This window comes from Solenopsis invicta, chromosome 9 (genome assembly GCF_016802725.1).
Source record: "Solenopsis invicta isolate M01_SB chromosome 9, UNIL_Sinv_3.0, whole genome shotgun sequence".
Classification (NCBI taxonomy): Eukaryota; Metazoa; Arthropoda; class Insecta; order Hymenoptera; family Formicidae; genus Solenopsis; species Solenopsis invicta.
In genome coordinates, this window is record NC_052672.1 from 6,697,998 (window position 1) to 6,722,098 (window position 24,101).

Below are 24,101 nucleotides of genomic sequence, written 5' to 3' on the forward strand. Positions count from 1 at the left end.
GCAAGTGCATAGCAGGTAATATTCTTTTAATTACTAAGTTGCAATATTTTTAGTTTAGTTTGCAAGAAATGAATTACTTGTATTCTTATTGCAGGCGCTAGCCCATTGAGTGTACATTGAGTATAATTTTAATAAAAGTTCAAGTTGCATTTCTATCTCAATTGGTCCGATTCAAGATTCCCTGATTTTTGCACGGTTCCCTGCACATCAATTGTATCTCACAATAACGACAGATGGCGATGATAGAGATGATGGAGATGATGGCGATGATGGAGATGATGGCGATTGTGGGGTTGCTTATGGTATCAGAAGGTTCCACAAATAATTGCACGTTATACGTTCACGTGTTCTTTATTAGAATAACTCTTTGTTACAAATGTATATTTCTCTTTGGTAGTGGCTTAGGCGGCGCCCGGAGGTGCCTAAAAAAGTCGGTCAGTTGCCGAATAAATTTCTTATCAGTTTGTCCTTCTTCCGTTTCCTTTTCTCCCGCTTTGCTGCGGGGAGAGATCGCCCTGGCGTGCGAGGACGTGGAGAACGCGGCGAAGGAGCGACCGGGACGACGACGACGCTTCTGGGCCTTGGCGGAGTGCTCGTTGCAGGCGTAGGGGACGTCTGGGTACCGCTGGACGTGGTCGAAGCGGTTGGCGACGTTTGGGTCCCCTGACTCCTCGATACGGTGCGCCGGCGGCGAGGGTCGTCGGGACGTGGTAACTCTATACCCCTTAGCTCCCAGGGACGGAACGCTACGCCTGGGTCGAGTATGGGAACACCCTGGCACTCGTCAGGACAGATGCACCCCGGACAGTCCGGGTGCGGGTAAGGACCGGGACGGTCCCGTCGAAGACGTCGACGAGGCAGTTTGGCGTGCCACGAAGCTCTTCGGCCAAAAGATTGAGGGCCCTGGAGGGAGCGCACCTCGTGTTACACCAAGAGCGAGGGCCCGTGCAGGAGCGCACCTCGGGTGATACCAAGGGAGAGGGCCCGGAAAGGAGCGCACCTCTGGATACACCAAGAGAGAGGGCCCGTAAAGGAGCGCACTTCAGGTGACGATTCTCGAGATCGAAGGGCCCAACAGGAGCTCAGCCTCGATCGGAGGATGCGTGCTTGACGGGTTGCGGTCGCATATTATATGCGCTCGGTGGATGCATTTGCCTCCCGAGAAAGCGGCCGCCTAGCGGCGGCGCCTGAACTAGCGCCGGCGCTCACGCCCACGCTGGCGCCCGCGGCTTGCTGCGCGCTCGCGTGCGCGCGTATGTTGGTGGCGGATTTTGGTTCGCCACAGCGATTATGGCAATGATGGCAATGATGGCGACGATGGCGATGATGGCGATGATCTCGATGATGATGGCGATGATAGCAATGATAATGACGATGATGGCGATGATAACAATGATGGCGATGATGACGACGATGGCAATGATGGCGATGATGGCGATGATGTTGGCGATGATGGCGATGATGATGGCGATGATGATGGCGATGATGGCGATGATGACGATGATGGCGATGATGGCGATGATGGCGATGATGGCAATGATGGCGATGATCTCGATGATGATGGCGGTGATGGTAATAATGATGGCGATGATGGCGATGATATTGATGATGATGGCGATGATAGCGATGATGATGACGATGATGGCGATGATGATGGCGATGATGGCGATGATGGCGATGATGATCGGGCAATCGTATTGTCACTATTACGACGGCAATGAAAATGTCAATGATAGAAATGATAACAATAGTGGGAATGATGGCAATTTTGGCGTTAGTGATAGTCGACTGAATTTCTGCAAAATTAAAAAGAACTTGAAAAAGGATTCACTTCTGACATCTATTCTTGTCAAAAATTTGACCAAAGTTGGACTATCTTTCACCGTTTTTCCGCTAAAGATTATTCGTGTTATTATAGTGGCAAAATATCGGTCACGACGTATGCAAGTCTTACGAGCGTTGAGTGGGTATCGGAAAATCTCGAGCAAGCCTACCAAAAACAAGTTATGTATTATAATCAGCGTCGGCGTGGTAGTTTTTGTAGTGGGAGCTCGTTTTGAAGAGATACCACGTCCTATCGTCCGCGGCTCAAAGCATTACGGCAAAATTGTTATTGTTATTGTTAATTGGGTTCCTGAGACGGAGGAGATGATCTTGGAGTGCCGGGGTCCCAGAGGCGCCACGGTGAAGATTCCGCCTGGTGCGCGCGCCCAGGTAGTGGGTTAGTTGCGCTCAGCTGTAGCGGAATATTACGGGAGTACCTTACTCGCGAAGCGAGATCAGGGTAAGGTCTTCGAGGTGTCGTCACGGTGCCGAGTGAGCAATCACTTTATCCGTGGCGGCAGCTTTACTCGCTTCGCCGATTGGCGTTTTATCCACAAGGCACGGCTGAACGTGCTCCCTCTTAACGGCGCGCGCCGTTGGGGGGATGGAGACAAGCGCTGTCGTCGTTGCGGGGAGGTATCGGAGACATTACCCTACGTGCTCTGCCACTGCGGCGTTCACTCTGCCGCAATACAGCTGAGGCACAATGCCGTCTTGCACCGCCTCTGGAAGGCTTGTCGTATGCCGGGGGAAAAGCGGGTAAACCAGCGGATCGAGGGGATTGACGGGGAACTTGGCGACCTGATCTCGTGATCAGGCACGAGCCCTCCAAGAGTGTCGTCATCTGCGACGTGACGTTGCCTTTTGAAAACCGTTGGGAGGCTTTCGAGGAAAATAGCCAAGTACGCGCCACTAGCTGAGGAGCTCCAACACAGGGGGTACCGTGTGGTCGTGACAGTCTACGTCGTCGGTGCCCTCGCGTCATGGGATCCGAGAAACGAAGCGGTGCTGAGACTGCTGCGGATTGGCACTCCGTACGGTCATTGATGCGCCTGATGGTCTCGGATACCATCCGCTGGTCTAGGGACATATACGTGGAGCACGTGTCTGGCACTTGCCAGTACCAAGCTTTTCCTCGCCCCGCTGGCGGTGGACTTGCGACGCCGCCTCGCCGACGAAGTAGAGCGGCACGACACAGTTACGAGTGTGAATGTCGCGTAACTTATTTCGAGTCTTTGTCTTGGCGCCTCCTTTTTAACCTATGCAGGAGGCCCAATGTCCACTTAGTTTATTCACTTACTTGTTACGCGCTTGATATCTTTCTTTTCTTCTTTCTTCTTTTTCCTACGTTGTTTTCTTTTAATCACAAGTGGACGGGGCCCCTCCTTGCTGGTTTTAACTATTTATTTATTTATTTTGTTACTGCGTGCTTTTGTACTTTTTATTCTGTTATCTTCTTATTATTACTTTTTTTTTGTTTTTTTTTAGTCATTTTTATTTCTTGTTATCTACTTCTCTTTCTTTTTACTCATTTTTCCCTTTTTTAACTTTTACTACTCTGTTTGTAGGGCCCTATTTGTTCGAGTATGCATGTCGCGATTAATTTTGTACTTTAGCGTGTGTGAGTGACCATGCTATACACTTTTAATTTTAACCATTGTAAATACTGCCGCGCGCGTTCCCCTGGGAATTTTTAACTTCTGACGACACCTCAGTGATATCCCAGGGGGCGCCACAATTGCTCATGATGACTTCTAAACACTTGATGCTGATATGTGTATATAACTGATAGATCAGGTCAATATACGTTATCGAAAAAATGAAATATGTATAATTAAAGCACAATATTTATATAAACAAATATAAAATTATAGTTTTTTTTACTAATTTTGCAAATACAGAATAGCATCTGGAATAACTTTTCTGTTATTTGTTTAAATAAGATGCAATTAGAAAATGTATATCAATATAATACAATAATTAAATTATATATAAAAAAATTTTTATTAAAAAAACAATTAAAAAATATTGTTTGTTCATTGGGCTGTAGATCGAGGTTTCTTCATATATGGACCTATTTCATCTATTGATATAAATATTTATGTTTCTTAACAATACTATGATGCACACAACACCACGAAACCGCATGCCTTTTTCTAGACGTCTTAGAGTCAACATTTGAAGGATGTCTGCAGATGTCTATGCAAAGTCGATTTGCAGTCAACTTTGAAAGCCTGACTTGGATGAGTCGACTTACAGTTAATATATGGACGGTTGTACTGTTAGAGAATGTAGAGATTCAATGGAAAATTTAGTAACGTCGCCCGACCTTAGTTTGCTAAATGTGGATGAGTAATTATGGATAAGTTAAATTAATATATTATTATACGCGAATATTCTGCTTTGGCTCTTTATTAGCACTACTTTATTAAAAAATTATGATATTGCAATGTTTCCGGAATATTACTGGCATATGCCATGTGATGTTGCAAGCATATTGTTAATTTATGTTTCTGCTATGTCTCCGTAATATTGCATTGCAATCTGCAACATTATAACGTTGCTGGAATTTTCTATGCTGTATGGGTTCGTTCAGAGCAACTCCGAGCAGCTCCCGAGAGACAAAACGAACAATACTTTTGAAAGCCTGACTTGGATGAGTCGGCTTACAGTCGATATATGAACGGTTGTACCACAGTATATACAGTAGTGCAACTCTCCCGATTTCAGCGTGTACGAAATTGAACTGCACATGCGCGAGCTAAGTAGGTAACCAATCACATAACAGATTTTCTGTCGCATTTTCTCTTACTGTTTTTCTATAGCTCTTTCTGTCACACATTTAAATGCCATGTAGAATTCGGTTAGAATTGGCGGGAGCAGACGTTTAGCTGTACATCAGCTGTATAGAATCGAAGTGAAAAGCTGTGTCAAAAAAAATAGATAGTGAGAAGTGTTCAGTGCTCAGTGGTGTTCAGTGACTGAGTGGAAATTAATATTAACTGTCGAGGAGAATCTTTGTTCAGAGAATAGTTGATCTGTATAAATTTTAATTATAAGATTTATACAGATTTTCTATTCTCTTCTAGAAGCACCTTTGATCTTAGCTTTGTTGCAGGTGCAGCTTCTTGGAAGATACAGATAATAAAATATAAGGAAAGAGGATGTCAGCTTCTAAATCAAGTTTATGGTGTGTCGTAAAGGAGTGTAACAATACTACGGAGAAAAGACACTTCTTTTTATTTCCAAAGGAATATGATAGGTACTGTTTTGTTCTATAATTTTTTTTTAAACATATGCAATTCAGTATTATATTTATTTTATATTATATCTATCATCTATGTATCTATATGTATATATTTTTTTTTAAATTTTTTATATTAATAATTTTCTGTAAAATTCATAGATGGTTGCAATGGATACGTGCATGTGGAAGGTATGATTTAGAGGTAATAGGTCCCGAATACGCTCATCGCAACTATCGACTGTGCCACTTGCATTTTGAAGAAAAGTGGTACAAAATAGGCAAAAGTAGAGCCAATCTTCATCCTATTTCTTTTTTATTACTGGTGCAACTGTGTGTGTAAGATAAGGTGCATTAGAATGTAAGATAAAATATTAATTTTTTTTATCTTTTTTTTTCTTTTTTTTACATAAATAGGTATTCCTGTTTCTTGTGCCAAGAATTATAATAGCTGCATTAATAAATAGAAAACTACAAGAAGAAGAAGAATTGTATAAATACTACTATTATATATAAAAAGTTTGAAATTGTGTATAACTTTCAAAATATAAATTTTTATTAGAAGTTAATTCATTTATAATTACATAATGTTAATATTAGGTTAATAAGAATTTTAATATAATGTTTGTTTTATAAATATTATTAGTCTTATTTTAATTGTTTCTATTATTCCCCGTATGATCTAAACATTTATAGAAAGATTTTACGTATCACTCTTAAATACACTTCGTATCAAATTTTTATAATCAGTTAAAAATCTATAAATTATGTATATGATTACAAAGTAAAGTTATTTAAGCCAAATGTGTATAAACAAACTTATTTTTACCTTTCTAATTTGTCCCATGTAAATTTCACCTTTCACTGTAAGAATGTGCTCTCTGATTTAAAGTTCTAAGACTCAACTTATGTAATTAAAAATATTACAAGTATTAGAACAACTTAAATTTCTTTATTTTATCATTATAAACTAGATCTAAATGTTTAATCATCAGAAAAATTCATTGTAATAAAGATAAAGCAATAACAGTTATGATTTAGATTCAGTTTTGCGAAAGCGAATTACCTCTAAGACTCAACTTGTGTACTTAAAAATATTACAAGCAATATAACAACTTAAATTTCTTTATGTTATCATTATAAACTAAGTCTAAATGTTTAATCACCAGAAATATTTATGAAAATAAAGATAAAGCAAAAACAGTTATGATTTAGATTAAAAGTTTAGAATCACCAAGATGTTTCGCTTTCATAAAACTGAATCAAAATCATTACTGTTATTGCTTCATCTTTATTATAATAAATATTTCCAGTAATTAAATATTTAGACCTAGTTTTTAATGATAAAATGAATAAATATAAGTTGTTCTAATATTTGTAATATTTTTAATTACACAAATTGAGTCTTAGAGGTATTTCGCTTTCGCAAAACTGAATTTAAATCATAAGTTATTGCTTTATCTTTATTATAATGAATATTCCTGGTGATTAAACATTTAGGCTTAGTTTATAATGATAAAATAAAGAATTATAAGTTGTTCTAGTGCTTGTAATATTTGTTTTTACACAAGTTGAGTTTTAAAGGTAGTGTTTTCTCTTTATTTACACTCAACGTTTTTTTTAAATTTTACGCATTTTTTTACAGAAACTATATATATATATATATATATACACACACACACACACTTTCTTTTTTATCAATATTTGTTGAATTGTATATATATTTTTCCTTTGTTATATATATTTTCTTTATTTACATATTTTTTATTGTTTGAATAGTATATTACGTGATTAACTACTTATTTATATCGTTTTTATTTAATTTATATCTTAAATATAACAACCAACTTGCAAATAATACGTTTGAAAAAGAGAGGGAAATGATAAAAGGATGACAAGGGAACAGCCGTTGTACTTGAAATGAAATACATATACATTTCAAGTTTAGTGAAAGCGAGATACAACATTTTAGTGCAGCACCAAAGAGCAGATCTATGATTGGTTACCTACTTAGCTCGCGCATGTGCAGTTCAATTTCGTACACGCTAAGATCAAAGGTGCCGACAGGGAGTTGCGCTACTGGATATACTGTGGTTGTACTGTTAAGGAATGTAGAGATTCAGCGGAAAATTTAGTAACGTCGCCCGACTTTAGTTAGCTAAATGCAGATGAATAATTATAGATAAATTAAATTAATATATTATACGCGAATATTCTGCTTTGGCTCTTTATTGCCACTACTTTATTAAAAAATTATGATATTGCAATGTTTCCGGAATATTACTGGCATATGCCAAGCGATGTTGCAGGCATATTGTTAATTTATGTTTCTGCAATGTCTCCGTAATATTGCATTGCAATCTGCAACATTGCAACGTTGCTGGAACTTTCTGTGCTGTATGGGCATAAACGTCGGCGATATTTATTTCGTTGTTGCAATTTTTCAATAATTAAAAATAATGCAATAGCAATTTTACGACGATGCAACAACTGTTGCAATAATTTTATCCGTCTCATCTATCTCATCCATATTTAAGCGTACCGCTTCTATGAAACAAATTCCAGTTGCTCAACCCGTACAAAAAAGGCTAGTCTACAATAAGTTGCAAAAGTTGCAAATCGCGAGTGGCTAGTTGCCAGTCGCAAGTTATAAATAATTTCAACGCCTAATCTACATTTGAATGTGGAGATTGTCGAAAGGTGCAAATTGAATGTTTGGTTAAGCGAGGCATGTGAACACCAGACATTCAAGATATCACTACCGAAAATTGTCTTACCACAAATCACATTTATCGTAATTTGTGCCTACGCTCTTTCAATTCACTTTATAAGGTTAAGGTGGTGTGATCGCTAGTTGCTGTCGCCAAAGTTAAAAGTTGGTCAACTCTCGTTTGGCAACCGCGACAGTCCGTTGCCACCGGAAATAATGCTAGTTGCCATTCTTTGCAACTGGCGACGGAGCATTTGCAACTCATTGTAGAACAGCCTAAACTCGCACCGTGTGAAGCCACGGCCAGTAGCACCAAGTAGCACTGCCAGTGACTGCCAGTACCATTGTCCGTACGGTAGCAAGTAAGAAAATCCAGTAAGGAAAAACGTATCGTCTGCGGCAGGCTTAACACCATTCGGAATATACTCAATCCGTTTGTTTTCTGTTCCTGAACTTCCTGAATTAGTGTGCACTTAAAATGAAATAGATATATATTTGAAAGTTAGTGAAAGCAAGAAGGAACGTTTCAGTGTAGTCTAGTGCAGAAATAGAAAACAAGCCTAATATTTTCATTGCGGCAACACTGATTTAAAAACAGCATGGCCGACGCGAACCGCTCGCGTCAGTTATTGTCGATGTGCTCTCTCTGTCATTTCTCTCGATGCTTCCGTCGAAGACGTCGAGCCGCGTGGCTTCGAACCGTAAATTTCGAGTGCGAGTAGCACAAGCATTGCAACTAACAACGCAACAAAAAAAGAGCCAGAAAGAAAGAGATTTTTTGAACGGCTTATTCGCGAAAAAAGAGGGCAAAGGTTTCGCGAGAACAGCGCGGGAAGAGGAGGTTTGCAGTGAAGAGGGCGGTGAACCACGACTTGACGTATACGGTCATTCAGTATCGTACAGTGTTAGATTCGTATCGTATCGTCCACTGTCGTTGTCGTTAATCGTGTCATTCGAGGAACGCACGTCACCTGGCGACGCGAGTCTCGCGTCATTGTCGTAACATCTTGCTCGCGTGTACATGTGTGTACATCCGTGCGTGATCCGTGGAGGTTCACGATGGATTACGTGCAGATAAAGGATATCCGTGCGGGCCAGAAAAACATCAACGTAGTGTTTATCGTTTTGGAGGTTAGCCATCCTACCATCACCAAAGAGAACCGCGAAGTTCGAACGTTCAAAGTGGCTGACAGCACTGCCTGTATGAACGTCTCCATCTGGGACGAACCCGGCCAGCTCCTGATGCCAGGCGATATTGTGCGACTCACCAAAGGCTACGCATCCGTCTGGCGACAATGCTTGACTTTGTACTCGGGCAAGAACGGGGATATTCAGAAGATAGGCGAATTCTGTATGGTGATCAACGAGCAGGTGAACATGAGCGATCCGAATCCTCTACTAGTGCAACAGCTGGTCAATCAAAGCGGTTCGGGTCCACCTGGCAATGTGAACAACAGTATCACTAATAATGGCAACGCCAATAATATCTCGGGTCAATCAGGACGGCCACTGGTACATAAATCATTAAGACGCCACCCGCGATGTTTCCGTCGGCAGGAATCAGCGCAGTACTATATATATCATTTTTATAATTTATTTTATTTTTAATCAAGAAATTCTTCTCTTACAAGAATTTAATACTATAAAATTGGCTAGTGTTTAATTACTTATTTTGAGTTGGTTAAAAGCATTGTGAATATTTTTAATACTCGAAGTAATTAATAAATAAACTTTTTGCAACAAATGTAAGTAGTACAGCAAAAAGTAATTGGAAAACCTAGTTAAAACATTTTTTTACTCTATTTTTTGGTTCTTTTCATTCTCTTTGATCAATTTAACCATATTTTATTTTGGTGCTTGTCCATTAGTGAAAACTAGATTTGAAAACTTTAAGACGTTTTTTCAGAAATCTTACAAATGGATGGATGAATAGTCAGTGTTAGATGTGTTCAACAGAAAAAGCAATTGTTATAACATTTATTAATACGATTGATTTTTTGCCTGCTAAATCTGAATATATAAATCAATCGTAAAAGATTTTTACAATTGCAAAGCTTATTTTTCTGCTGGATGTAGACATTATAAAATTATAGTTTATACTTAATAAATAATTTTATTTTAACATCACTATAAGCTTTGGTAATCGAATTGATATACTCTTATCAGACTCTGATTAGAGTATGAATCTAAAATTTTTTTATTTTGTAACAGATGTCAGATCAATTTAATATTTTTCACAATATGTTTTTAACAATTTGTTAAAATGTTTATAGTATTATTAAATTTTACAATCAAATTAATTTGAGATATTATTTGTAGCTTCAGTTTACTGTTGTGTTTTAAGAAGGTATATTTATTTAAACATCTTAGAGGAACAAAATGAGTAGACTCAACTAAAACTGATTTTTTTGACATAGTTAGCAACAAATTCAGATCTTTGTTTATTTCAATAATATTTCGTAGAACATTTTAATACTGATTTCATGCAACACAGTTTTATGACGATGTAATAGATTTTAGAGCTCGTATTTCTCGAATAAATTAATTATTTTCAACGTGATGCTGTTAGCATTCAATGTAATATTTAAATTAATTTGGATTATAGTATATTTTGATAGCATAAAAATGATTTTGTTACATAATCATGTGAAGAACAAATTATTGTCTGATAGTTTACTCTTTAACTACATAGCTACACAATTAAAAGTTCTCCACTGTTGCATATAGTTATTTTGAGTAACGAAATTAAGATAGTATATTTTGTCAGCAACAAATTCTGATATTATTTTTATGTTCAATTTTAATATTATATATACATATAGTTCCGCTAACTTAATATTTCTTTAGCAGAACATATAAAAAAATAACATTTAATTAAAAAATAATAGCAACAAATAAACAACAAGATTAATTAAAAAGATTAATTAATCGATTCAGTTTATTTTGTTCCGCTAACTTATTAGACAGTTTATGAGGATTCCTGAGTGGAAGCAAAGTATTTCATGTAAATTCATTAATTTTTTAGAGTATTTTCTTCATTTTCAATAGTCCTATAGTTTTTGATAAATGAAATAAATGTTCTGGTCATTAAAGTAGAAAAATGCCTTAGATGAACAACAATATTAGGTTCATGCAATGTCTCACTTTGTCCTGCAAAAGTTTTTATCATAGTTTCTATCAGATTTTAAAAGATTTATAATTAATAAGTTTTAGAAAGAATTCTAGTGATAAATATGTTTTTTTATTTTTAAATAAATTTTATTGTCAAAATATTGTTATGGAACAAAAGTAAGTTGCAGATTGATTTTCAAGAGTTTTATGCTTTATAAGATATTTTGTTTTTTTTTTCTTCTTTTAACTCTGAAGTTATTTACTTATATTTTGAAGAGTTCTGGGCACGTATTATGGAATTCTTTGGAATGGATTCCAATTGGAATTATTCCGCTTTCCCTAGAAAACACAATAGAAATTAGGAAAAAATGGAATAATTTTGATCGGAATCGAACAAATGCATAATACGTGCTCTAACTGTTAACAAATTATTAAATTTTGACTGAATATAGAAGTTATCCTGACATAAATAATTTTGTTTTACTGCCCAAATTTACTTTGAATGGGTAATCGGTATGAAAATTAGCGCATTTTTCGTTTTTATTTTACTATTATTCACTAATAAAAGAAAATATAATAAAATTTTAGAGAGTAAATTGATTAAGATTTATTGATTAGGAAACTTATCGATTTAAAAAATTATAAAAAGTATATGAACAAAAGCAAGAGCAATTATATGTGCTGTTACAAAGTTGTGAGCAGTATAGAAATCATTGAAAAAGTCATGGAATCAAAAAATGTATTAGCCTAGTCACTTTGCCGACTTGAACTCATCCAATGATAAAATTTAAAACTGCTTACCATAATTTATTGAATTGATCCGATTGCGTTGTTGTTCATAAAAATGTTTCCATACATGTTTCTAGATAGACAGTTCCATAGCACAATATAAGAAGGAATATACTGTGTCCATAGCCATATATTTACAATTGAGTCGATCCAAAATTGCATACACGATTGTTTATGATTTGGCTTTTTGTTGAAAGATTTTAAAAATGAATACTTTGTCATTTATTTTGATAAAAGTGTAACAACAAGTGCTTACAATCTCAACAAATAGATATTGCAGTTGGCTACTGGAATGAAACATCAAACGAAGTCTGAGATGTTTTAGTTCAGCTTTTCTTGGCAATTCAACAGCAAAAAATCTTTTATGTGTATTTAAGAGTGAACTAAAAGCTTTTATTAAATTTAAAACATTTTCTACAAGTCTTCATGGATGAGCCTAATATAAATGTAAAATTTATTAAAGATTTACAGTTTTCTTTTCATTCTGGTAATCCAAATAATCCTATTTTGATGTTTATATGTTCATGAGGACTCCTTTTTTTAATTCTACAATTTCATGTACTTTTATTTGGAATCCACTAAACGTATATTATATATTTAAAAAAAAATAAAAGGGTATCGAGAACATCGAAAATTCACAAGTTATTCACACAAAAATACTTTTTTAAATTTTTGTGCATTCTTACATTGAGAACAATGAAAGAAATATGCCTGTAGGCTTATCGTATCTGGAATTGTTCAATTTTTTTTAACCTTAATTCTAATTTCCAAATTATATTATAAAAAAGTTAAAGCAATGTAAAAAATCGTATAGGGTATCCCTATATGAGGAGCTAATAATGTTAACAGCCAAAACTCTTTGAAATATAATTAAGTACATTCAGGATTACTCAAGAAATATCTTATAATGCATAGAATTCTCAAGAATTTATCTACATTTCACTTTTGTTTTCATAAAAACGAATTTTTGATAATAAAAGTTATTTAAAAATCTAAAATGAAGTTTATAGCCAGAACTCTTTCAAGAATTTATATAAAACTAGATTTTTTAAGATTTGGCAAGAATTATGACAATCGTGAGGCAAGTGAAATGCTGCGTGAATCTGGCGTAAAATTTTATTTTGTCCTGAGTCAGTTTTTACTTTAATGGCCAGAACTATTTGTTTCACCTATCAGGTACTGTGTAAAACTATTGAAAATGTAATCAGAACTCGCATTAATTAATGAGTTTCCATAAAATGATACACTAGCTAGCTTCACACATTTATTTACACGATTTAATAATATCCAATTTATTTTATGATACATGAATCATTGATCAATTTGATACTGTCATTAAATTTCTATAATGCTGTTATTATCAAATTACTTGAAATATTTTGAAGTACTTTTGTATAATTTATGATTTGCACAAGATGGAAATCAATATTCCTCTGGATATTGAATTGAAAACGCAACTTTGCATGCATTTTTGTCGTTGTGTATTTAATTCAAATTAATTTTATTTTTAATAGGCAAAAATTACTATCATCGTCTCAATCTTTAATCTCTTATTAGAGATGTGGTGATCCCTCATTCCGCTTCAGTATATTTCTGTAATGTGCGTTTTTTTACAATTGACACAGATATATGAATTAGCTACAGTTTAAATGGTTTTGAACAGTTTAATTTAAAAAGAGATTCTTTAATTGGCAAGACACTCATCAGGCAAAAATATTGGAAATTATTCAACATTTGTATTTTACGTTTATATTAAAAGCTATTTTTTTTATTAGACAAAAAGAAAAGTATTGGGATCAAGTCCATCCTGTTAGTGTAATATATTATAAAATTTCGTAATATTAAAAGCCATTTATATCCATTTCTACTAAAATAAATTAACTTTTTGTTCTTAAACCTAAAAAAAAAGATAAAAAGTAAATTAAAATTAAAGTTAATTTACTAGGGTAAGTGAATATATAAGTCACAAAATAGAGGCAATAATAATCAAAGTAACTTCCTGACATTTATTTCACTTTTTGACATATTCACCTTGTACATTCAGTGATTTCCTGTTTGGGCCCCTAAAAAAGTATTTGAGTGGTCGTCATTTTGAAACTGATGGTGTCGTAATTTAAAAGGTTACACGTTGGCTGCGACAGCAACCAAAAAATTTCTTTGCCGTCGGTTTTCAAAGATTTGTAATGAGATGGGATAAGTGTTTGAATGTATAGGATGAATATGTCGAAAAGTGAAATAAATGTGAGGAAGTTACTTTGATTATTATTGCCTCTATTTAGTTTTTCCTCTATTATATATTGATTTGCCCTAGTATACATTGGTAGAAATGGACATTAGATACGATAGTAAGGGAAGACCAAAGTGGCGACTGGATCAGCATCCGGAACAATTTTCCCCTTTTCCGCTCTTTATGCTATTGCATTATTGATAGCGAATTAAATAGATTAATTAATTCTTTATAAATGGGTAACTTTATTTGGAATCACCCCTTTATATTTTGTTAACTGCTTGCTCGATTTTTGTGAAATTTAGTCTGAGATAATTTGATAATGCTTTATTCTAATTTGAAGTCAAAACTAAAAAATTCAAAATGAACAATCGAAATTGGTCGTACTTAGATCTTAGTGTTGATATTTATTGTGTAATTTTTTCTCGTTTACAAAATCGCGGAAATAATAAATTTTTGGTTTCAAAACATAGTTTCTTTTTTAGGAAAATGGGACTCTCACTGGCATCATTGCCACATTGCCAGATGTTTGTTAGCATCATTTGTTATTAAAAACATTTTCAATTTAACAACGTGATATTATATAATACTATCTCTTGTTTAACTTAGAACTGTGGTTTAAGATCGAACATTTACTCGGCGCGCAGTTTCATGAGTGTGAAAATGTATATAAAATTATAATAAATATCTGCACATCTTTATGAAAAAAATACGGACTATCTGTTGTAGCCAAGTCAAAGTAACACAACAACTCCTGGTAGCGGATCTACGGCGAGTTCGACAACCGCGAAGAGCGGAAACGGTGGTGGCGGCAACGGCAATACCACAAGTGGCAGTGGAAGTGGCGGCGGTACCAGCAGCAGCGGTAACAGCAGCGGTAGTGGATCAGCAGGTCTCTCCGGTGGCTCGGTGCGATACTCCTCATCAGATTCGACGGCGAAATCGACGCCGACGGCGAAAAGCAACTCACGCGGACGCGGCGGCTATAGGAACGGTAGTCGTAGCGACCGGAGATAACACACGAGAAAGAAACGACTCATCATATGCGTGTAAAGCGAATAAATGAGTGAACTGATGTACGCGACAGATCTGTGCGACTGTGTAATATATTGTTTTTTTTCTTTTTTAACCATTTTTTAAGTTTTAGTTTCCGACGTGCGTTTTGTTAAGCTAGGAAACTACTTACAGAAGCAGCGGCTGACTGTCCCTCATGAGGTATACTCTGAAAATGAGTATGCGAAATTTTATTCGTTTGATGTGCACTCGATTCTATCTTCTCATTCCGAGCGATTCCATCATTGCGATATTTCAAACGTTATTTAAAGTCTCAACTGTTTCAAAAATATTTGAAAAAAGTTTTTTTCTTTATCAAAAGAAATGACAATCTTAATAAATGCAAAAGTCTTGACATTTTCGATAGCATTTAAGGCCAAAAATAATTAAAACTTCTCGCAAAACAGTCAAAATTATATGATGCATCGCGCAAAATATGTTTATGATATTGTATATAAATAAAAATAGATATAAATTAGTTTTTATATTAACTCTTAAACTACACTGGGAGACTCTATATGAAAGTAGGGTGTTAAAAAATTGTCACTTTTGATCCCCAAGGCACTCCTAAATAAATCTTCAAAAATCATTGTTTAGGTCTTCAAATAACAAAAAAGGCAATCATTTGTCCGAGAAGCGGTAGGAACATTGTAAGAATAGCTTAAATATAGAAAATGACATTAACCACATGTACAATTAATTAAAAACTTTAACACTTTTTTAACACCCTCCTTATCATCACTTCCTATGTGATGAAGGGGAAATGAGATAGAAGATTCAGGTTAGGGAAGAACGAAGAGAAAATATGAAATCTACTATCGAACGCATTGATCAGCTTTAGAGTTCAACTAGTTTCAAACGATGCGGAAATAAAGTTTTTTTTGTATATTTTCATTCTTATATAATTATAATTTTGAAAAGAATAACAGTGCTATAACTTTTTAAAATAGTACTACTCTTTAGCTTTAAAACGTCAAAATATAAAGTTCTTAATAGTTTTTTTTGTTGCTAAGATATGTTGTGATGATTTGATTAAAAATAAATTTCTTACAAATTTTTATTTTTATTTAATGGTTTTTCCTTTAACAATAAATCATTTTTTGGCAATATCATTCATACTGTCATATTTCTGAAACTGAACTTTCATTTAAAAACATTTGCTGAAAAATATTGATTGGAACGAAAGTTATTACTTCTCCAAGTTGCATAAATCTCTTTTAGACCCATGCGCAGTGTTTACGATTAACGCAAAAGTGTAATGTTTAAGGGTTAACATTAGTGGTCTTTATTAAGATTAATTTAAATTTAGAAAAATTATCTAAATATTGTTACTTGCTTTCAAAATGTTTAAAACAAATATTAAATAAAATATAAAATGGTCAAGTTTTATATTTGTTATATGATTAATTTGATTTATTTCTTTTAAGATTTTTACTAAATTAAACTAATTTTATGTAAAATTCATGAAAGACTGCGAAAAGCATGCTTGTTAACACAAACACCTGCTCATCGGTTGCACGAAATAGTAAATTATTCCTATAATTAAAAATGTCTTGCTTCTAAGGGAATCTCAAAAGTATATTAGACGAACAACTTTCTTTGCGTTGGTGGCATCCTTACTGGATATGCAGGGTGACACTTAATTACATACAATAAAAATAAACATTTAAGTTTTCTGCTTAAAAAAATAAAATATACAGTATATTAGGATGAAAAATTTTTCATTATAGTACGAAATTATTTTGTATTAACCCGGGAGTGTTACTGTGAAATGTTAATTCAAGTTTAGTACAGTTTTTACTAAAATTTTAATAACTTAAAATAATGAGATTTTGCTTAAAATAGTGTCAGAGAAGAGGGTAATATGGCATGCATATCCATTTTATTGAATAACTTTGTTTATAATCAATATTTTATATTGAAACCATACTTGAACGATTATATTCGTCATGTGTGTTTAATAGGTGACGAATATAATCGTTTAACAGATGTTGTTTAATAGATTCTATATACAAAATAATCAAATATTTATTATTTGGGACGTGATTTATATAATATGATGCATTTCATAAAATCGCTGGAAGAAAAAAAGTAGTGGTAATATGGGTATCCCAAAAATAATTTTTAAAAATCGATTTTGTTACAAAATTATATATTTTTAATTTTCCATTGTTTAGAATTTTCCTGATTTTGCAAAATTTTACTATGTTCAGAGACTTTACAGATATCATTAGAAATATCATTTTATCCCAGTTTAACATTAAACAACAAACATAAAATGATATCTTTAATGTTTCTGAACACAGTCTTAGAGTAACAATTTATCGATTTATCGAAGAAATATTTCAATATGAAAATCACGCTTGAAAAACCATATTAACAAAATCTTATGTTGGTGTTCAATTTTACATAACTCGAAGCGTGTACAGCCGAATAAAAAGTTAAATAAAAAAACACTCGAGTGTACATCCATTTGTGTGATAATACGCTCAAGTTTAAAAACGATGAAAAAGTATGTGTAATTAAGTGCTAATATGTACTTTGAAAAAGTTTAGAAGAGTTTAAAAGTAAAATTGCCTTATAACAATTGTCAACTATAGTATCTTGGCATATTAGCACCACTAAAAAGCGGCTACTAAATGAATAATTCTATAAGCAATTGTTAGAATTCGTTACCTAATAATGGAGATAACAGAAATAGCCATAATATCCGCAGTAGCCATAATACTCTCTTCTCTTTTATTATAACACCTTGTAATCTATAAAATAAAAAAAAATTCTTAATTTGGCTGAATTTTTACTTATCCAGAGTAAGCAGTGTAAGAGGGTTGGGAACATTATTTTATAAAAGTATCATTATAAGTAACGTTGGTTATAAATAACTTTATCATTATTTAAACAGTAAACAATTCGTTACTTTTTTTACACAATTTTATTGACTTTTTATAGAATGACATCCAATTATCTATGTCGCTACTCAGTTCAACACGAAACTTTATAGTAATTTTGATCAATTATAACATGATTTATAAAGTAATGATAAGTTCTTTACTGTTACAGACAAAAAAAAGTAATTGTTACAAAAAGTAATGATAATGATACCAGTGTTAAGCTAGGACTCCATGCAGTGAGCTTTGGCAAACACAGGCAAAAGACGATTTGAATTTTACGTAAACTTGTTTCTCCGTAAACATTCAATAGTTTTCACTAAATCCCAAAATTTTCCGACAGTTCTCGATTATACCGAACAACATATGATAGAGTGGAAAATTAAAATATTTTGATCTCGATGCAAATGCGTTGTGGCATGTCGGAGCTCGCTGGAAACTAGCTTGCGTCTAATTCTTGATTGGTCTCCACAGCATTTGTCCTGAAGAGCAAGAATGTAACAAATGTAAGAAAAATATATGAGTAGCACTTTAGGGTTAATACTGTTTTAAAATAATTATTTAGTGATTGTTCAACGATCTGCAAGATCCTAGATCTAAAAGTTATTATATGAAATATAAATAATTCTAGTCAATTTGTAAAATTGTAATGTTATACATTGCTCTAAAGCAACTACTGTAAAGACAAAAATTAAGTATAAGAAATGCTGCTACAATTAGATATTTAGGAAAAAACTTTTATTAATTTTAAAGTATCGCATATTATACATTTATTTAATGTATGTGATTAAAAATTACCCTCTTATATATGTATGTTTTATATGATCTGTCGCGCGAATATTTGTACCCGAATATATCAAGTTCATTGAGTTCAGCCTAATGATTAAATAATCAACTAATCATGGCGAATCAATTATTCACTTTCAAAAGTTTATACGTGCAATTGGGACCGATAAAATTACTGATTAATAAGAATTATAAAGTTCTTGATGAATGATGGAATGATTGCAGATGCCATCGAGAGCAACTAGTTTCTCTAAAAGTTAGGGGAACCAGTTCGAGTCATATACACTCAGCAAATAAAAATAAATTCAAATAAATTGAAAATTGCACTCTTTTTAATTTATCCCAGTTTGCGCTTTAGTTTCCGAATGTTTTTAGATTTAAATGGATTAATTGAAATACGAAATGCGTTATTCATTATTTTGAATTTGAATGGATTGAAAAATAAAATGAGCTATTTATCATATTGAAATCATATTATTTTTTGATTCAAAAAATCTGAAACGCAAATTTAAAAATATTCAAATGAATTTATTTCTATCCGTTTTAATTCATTTTCGTTTGCTGAGCAATTATAAATTAGGAAAATTTAGTAAATAATCATTGAAGGAAAATAACGTTGAGGAAACATTAACATTGAATTTCAGAATGCAGCCTATGTAGACTCTTGACATTCTGTAAATCCTGTAATATTCGTATTTAAATTTTCCCGCCTTACGGGCGTTTAATGATGTTCCGTGATTCAAAGGGAGGGCACCACCGGAATTTTCCAACATTTCACCGATCTGACTTATCATTTCGCTCATGGTTCCGCCAATGGAATATTTCATATTTGGCGTCTGTTCAGTGTTCACTCCGTTCACTGCCGTTCACGTTCTACAAATTACAGATACTACAGATAAACCTTAAGCCACATTTAATTTCCAAAATTATCATTCTTTTATATTTTTAAACTCACCTTGTGGAAGGTTAGAGGTTGGAGGTGGCACTTGCTGAATTGATCGTATCATCTCTGGCGAAACCTAAACAAGAAACGAGATACCCTTATACTAAGAACTTTATCATAAGAATTCTATATTTTATACGCTCGATATTATTAAAAACAAAAATTTGCACAATTTGGAGCACATAAGCAAGATGGATCAGGTACACTTTTTACATATATAATAAAATATGTTCATACATGATAAATCTTTAAAAACAATTTCTTTGCATTGAATAAAATTGTGCCTCTATCAATATACAATGTAATGCCCTTATATTTGTTAATTACATACCTAAATTTCTGTGCCCTGCTATACGTCGATATTGTCGTTTTTCTGATTATTAATTCATAAATTTTTCAGTCTTCTTTACACACAATTGGGTTATGACACTTTTGAATTAATTTTACATTTATAAAAAATATTTTTTAATGATTCTAATATGTACTTAACATCTTTGGAAAGTATAATTTTCCATTTTAAAAAATGTATATAATAGTATATAAACATTACAACCAATTACAATGCTCTTAATTTTTCAAAGAACAAATGCATAGGATACAAATCACTATTGTGTGTTAAGAAGATTAAAATATAATAGCTAAGAAGACATAATTAAAAATTGCTATGTTCTCTTGGTAATTACTCTTATATAAATTTATAAATTCTAAAAACAATTATACTATGAAATTTATATTATTTTAATATATATTTATCTTGTGATATTTGCTTTTGGTTCTTACATCTATATTCATTTTTATAGGACTTGAAATCTAAAATTGACCAAGCTTGTCGCACTGCAGAAGAATTCACAAAACTGTATTACGAATCTTTAGACAAGCGGAGACATGTAAGTAACAATAATATTGTCAAAGATATTCTTTCTTGATTACATATATTAACTGTATATATAATTTTAGCTGATTTCAAGACTGTATATGGACTCTGCTACTCTGATATGGAACGGAAATGGTGTAACTGGCAAAGATAATATACAAAAATTTTGGACAGATTTACCATCTTCAGAACATAGTATTCATACTCTTGATGCTCAGCCGATTGCAGGTAAATGATAATTGCATTATTCTAAAATCTCAGCATATTTTTTACTATCAAGAGTAGAGAGAGAGAGAACAAAAACAAGTTAAAACTATTAGATCTACAGATATCTATTTATTTACAAATGAAATCCCAAGACAACAATTGCATTGATTATAAATCAAATAGTATTTATATTTAATATTTTTGATATTAAAATAATTCTTTTATTACCAAAATAATTATAGTCTTCTATTTAGAAAATGACTGAACAAGTTGTTTTTTTAAATTATAATTCTTTTATATATTTGTTACTATAAAATTTAATAAATTAATATTTAGTTTAAATATAAATTAACTTCCATACGTGATTAAAAAATAATATAAAATATGTTCTTTAAAATATAATTTAATATAATATTTAATATTATATTTAATTTGGATTATGGATCAATGAGCATTTAATCAGCTTTGTTATAATTTACTAATTAATTTTTAGCCAATAGCATGTTATAAATCCAAAACTTTGTAAGTCAATGCCTACATTTATATCTTTTGCTATAAAAATATAATAAGTAAAAGATTATCAGCTATCTAAGTAGATCTATAAATCGGATCTGTTGTATTATATCTTTTTATAACTTAAATTTTGATAGAATTTCTAAGTAAGTCATATCAAAATAAATTCTCTTATTTTAACACTTTCACAGATGTACAAAATAATGTGAAATACATTATTTTCTCTATTAAGAGATTAATTTACTATTTGAAAAAAAGATGTGAAAAAGAAAGAACATTTTTGTTTTGAGAAAATCTTTATTCTTGCTAAATGTTATAAATGTTAAATATTAAAATGAGATTATATAAGGTCAAACAATTATAATTTATTTATATGAAAAATTTTGTTTAATCAAGAAAAAATATATTCTTATTCAATAATAATTTTCATAAGTTGGAAAGGAAAAAAAATCTAATAGAAAATAACAAATCTTCAAAAATTAAAATTTTTTAAACTTTAAACACATATTGAAAATTTCCCTAGAATTTCGATTGTTTACTGTATGAAGACGGAATGAGAAAGAAAATTTGGGCTAGGTGGAAAAAAGTTTAAAGTCTCCTCTATTGACTGCTATGATTAACCAACTTCATTGCTCAACTAAAATAAAATGGCACGAAAGTATAGTTTTTTCTGGAAGGTCTCCCAGACCCACTTGTGTGTTTAAGGGTATAATAGTAATAACTATTATTATAAAACAATCCTTGTACTTTGTAAATAACTATTGTTATATTGAAATAAAAATGCAATATTTTAGTGAAATTTAGGATTATTATATTCTTTAAAGAAAATTAAATTATATACATATATACCACAGATTATCATTGTTTCATAAATAGGTAAGGGAATATTGTAAATAGTTGTTATAAATATTTAAATAAAATATATTTTAATTTTTTTAATGTTTAACACTGCTCTTTCTACATATAATGCTTGAATATAGTCACCAATGAAATGCTATATTATTCTTTTAGCAGAACATTTAATTAATTATATAAGTGATGTTGGAAGAAAAAATTTGTTTGTCAATTACCATCTTCCAAAATTGTCCTCTGTTCTTTAAAATTTTCTGACTAACATATCTGTTTTAAATATTATCGAGTCATTGTGAGCAATTTTGAAAAGTAAAGTGAAAAAAAGATTTTTTCCTCCAATATCTCTTCTTAAAAGATCTGTTAAAAGAATGATATAACATTACATTGATAACTATTTAAGCATTATATGATCTTATTCCAAATAAGAATAAAATCTGTAGTAAAGAAAAATAATTGGTCAATCTGTTTATTAATAAAATAGTATATATCCTAAGTGTTCAGCTAATAGCGTTTTTTCAATTGCAGTTAATTGAGTTCATTTTATTTCAGTATGCAAATATCTATCTCAATAATGGTAAATAAATTTATACTATGTTAACAATAGGTCCAGAGGTAGCCAACCAATTTACGCTTCTCGTCAAAGTTGGTGGTCAAGTGAAATATAACGAGAAGGCTCCAAAATCGCTTAATCAGACTTTTCTACTTACGGCTATGGGCGATAAATGGAAAATAGTAAGCGACTGTTTTCGAGCACAAGAATTATTAAATAGCAATACGAGTTAGTTATATTGCATTTAGTAGGTGTATTAAAAGATTAATAAATAATAAATAATAAAGATAAGAAATATTATTTTGTATTGTGACATACAGTTTAATATTTTTAGACATTTCTCTTTTGTAATATGTGATATATACGAATACATATATCATTCATTTGCTAAAATATAAATTCAAAAATCAGTATTTTTCTAAAAAAAGAAAAAATTTTGATGAAAATTCAATGTACCTAGTGAAAATCGTTACATCAAATTCACATTTAAAAAGGATATTATAAAATTTTAATGATTCAAAACATTCAAACTGGAAAATGTTTTTTGAATTATGTCATAAATAACCGATATATACGTATATCTGTACATGTATTAATCAATTCACTTGTATTACACCAGATTAGTGCATACTGTTGTACAAGTTGTGAAGTTAGTAAGGTTAAATGTAAAAACAGATGAACAATTAAATACCTAATAATGATATTGTCACATCATTAACAAAATACACATGTATTATCATATTTCATTGTTAAAGTTGATTATATTATGCTACTGTACTTAGATATTTTATATGTAGCAGTTTTTACTGTGTACTAATCCAATGTAGTGGGTGACTAAATTTGTCATATTTTTTATGTGTACATATATGACAAGATATTGTAAGATACAATTTTATATACACACACACACACACACACACACACACACACATATATATATATATATATATATATATATATATAAAACAGAAGAGAAAAAATTTGATCTTAGAATACTAGTGTGAGTGAATTTTTACTTAAATGCTAATTTAAGTTTAGTATATTAAAATTTTGATAGGTTAAAATAAGATTTAACATTTAATAAAATTTTATTTACATTAAAATAGATTAGTTACTCTAACACCTTGCAACCTACAAAATAGAAAAGTGAGAGAAAATTCTTAATTTTTGTTGAATTTTTACTTAGAGTAATATTAATGTAAGAAAAATGTGATCTCTAGAGTTAAGAAATGATTCTAGACGATAAAATTTAACTAATGACATTTTATTTTTTAATTTATATATATTTAAATATCTATATGCGCGTTTAGGTGCGTTTTATGTTGGTCAATCTTTTTTAAATAGATTAGACACTATAGACGCGTGTTTTGTGCACGTTATTTAACTTTTCATTTTTTACTTTTTGAAAATAAATATAGGAACTTTCTACCAATGCACATTTCTACAAATTGGTATGCTAACTTTGTGAGTTAGGGCAGCAAAGTTAGCGCAGAAAGAGAATCAGCTCGGTTTGTCATATTGTCCGCTAAA

At 32.0% G+C, this 24,101-nt stretch overlaps 3 protein-coding genes across 4 annotated transcripts; all 3 read left to right on the top strand.

Moving 5' to 3' along the window:
- Positions 1-4,328: 4,328 nt before the first annotated feature.
- LOC113002766 (52 kDa repressor of the inhibitor of the protein kinase-like) lies at positions 4,329-5,872 on the top strand. Its single transcript, XM_026129921.2, has 2 exons — positions 4,329-5,086; positions 5,231-5,872. Exons 1-2 carry the CDS (start codon positions 4,989-4,991, stop codon positions 5,409-5,411), a joined length of 279 nt encoding a protein of 92 aa, XP_025985706.1. The 5' UTR covers positions 4,329-4,988; the 3' UTR covers positions 5,412-5,872.
- A 2,922-nt stretch (positions 5,873-8,794) lies between these two features.
- On the top strand, positions 8,795-16,024 carry LOC105200305 (SOSS complex subunit B homolog). 2 transcript variants are annotated; one of them, XM_011167780.3, is made up of 2 exons: positions 8,795-9,346; positions 14,635-16,024. In XM_011167780.3, the coding sequence occupies exons 1-2, from the start codon at positions 8,838-8,840 to the stop codon at positions 14,969-14,971; spliced, it is 846 nt and encodes a 281-aa protein (XP_011166082.1). In that variant the 5' UTR covers positions 8,795-8,837; the 3' UTR covers positions 14,972-16,024. The 2 variants fall into 2 exon arrangements, with proteins under 2 accessions (XP_011166082.1, XP_011166083.1); XM_011167781.3 differs by having other exon boundaries at positions 8,795-9,290.
- Positions 16,025-19,439: 3,415 nt separating this feature from the next.
- Positions 19,440-23,348, top strand: LOC105200307 (NTF2-related export protein). The gene is made up of 4 exons (XM_011167783.3): positions 19,440-19,775; positions 20,376-20,462; positions 20,533-20,677; positions 22,626-23,348. Exons 1-4 carry the CDS (start codon positions 19,767-19,769, stop codon positions 22,802-22,804), a joined length of 420 nt encoding a protein of 139 aa, XP_011166085.1. The 5' UTR covers positions 19,440-19,766; the 3' UTR covers positions 22,805-23,348.
- Positions 23,349-24,101: the final 753 nt, after the last annotated feature.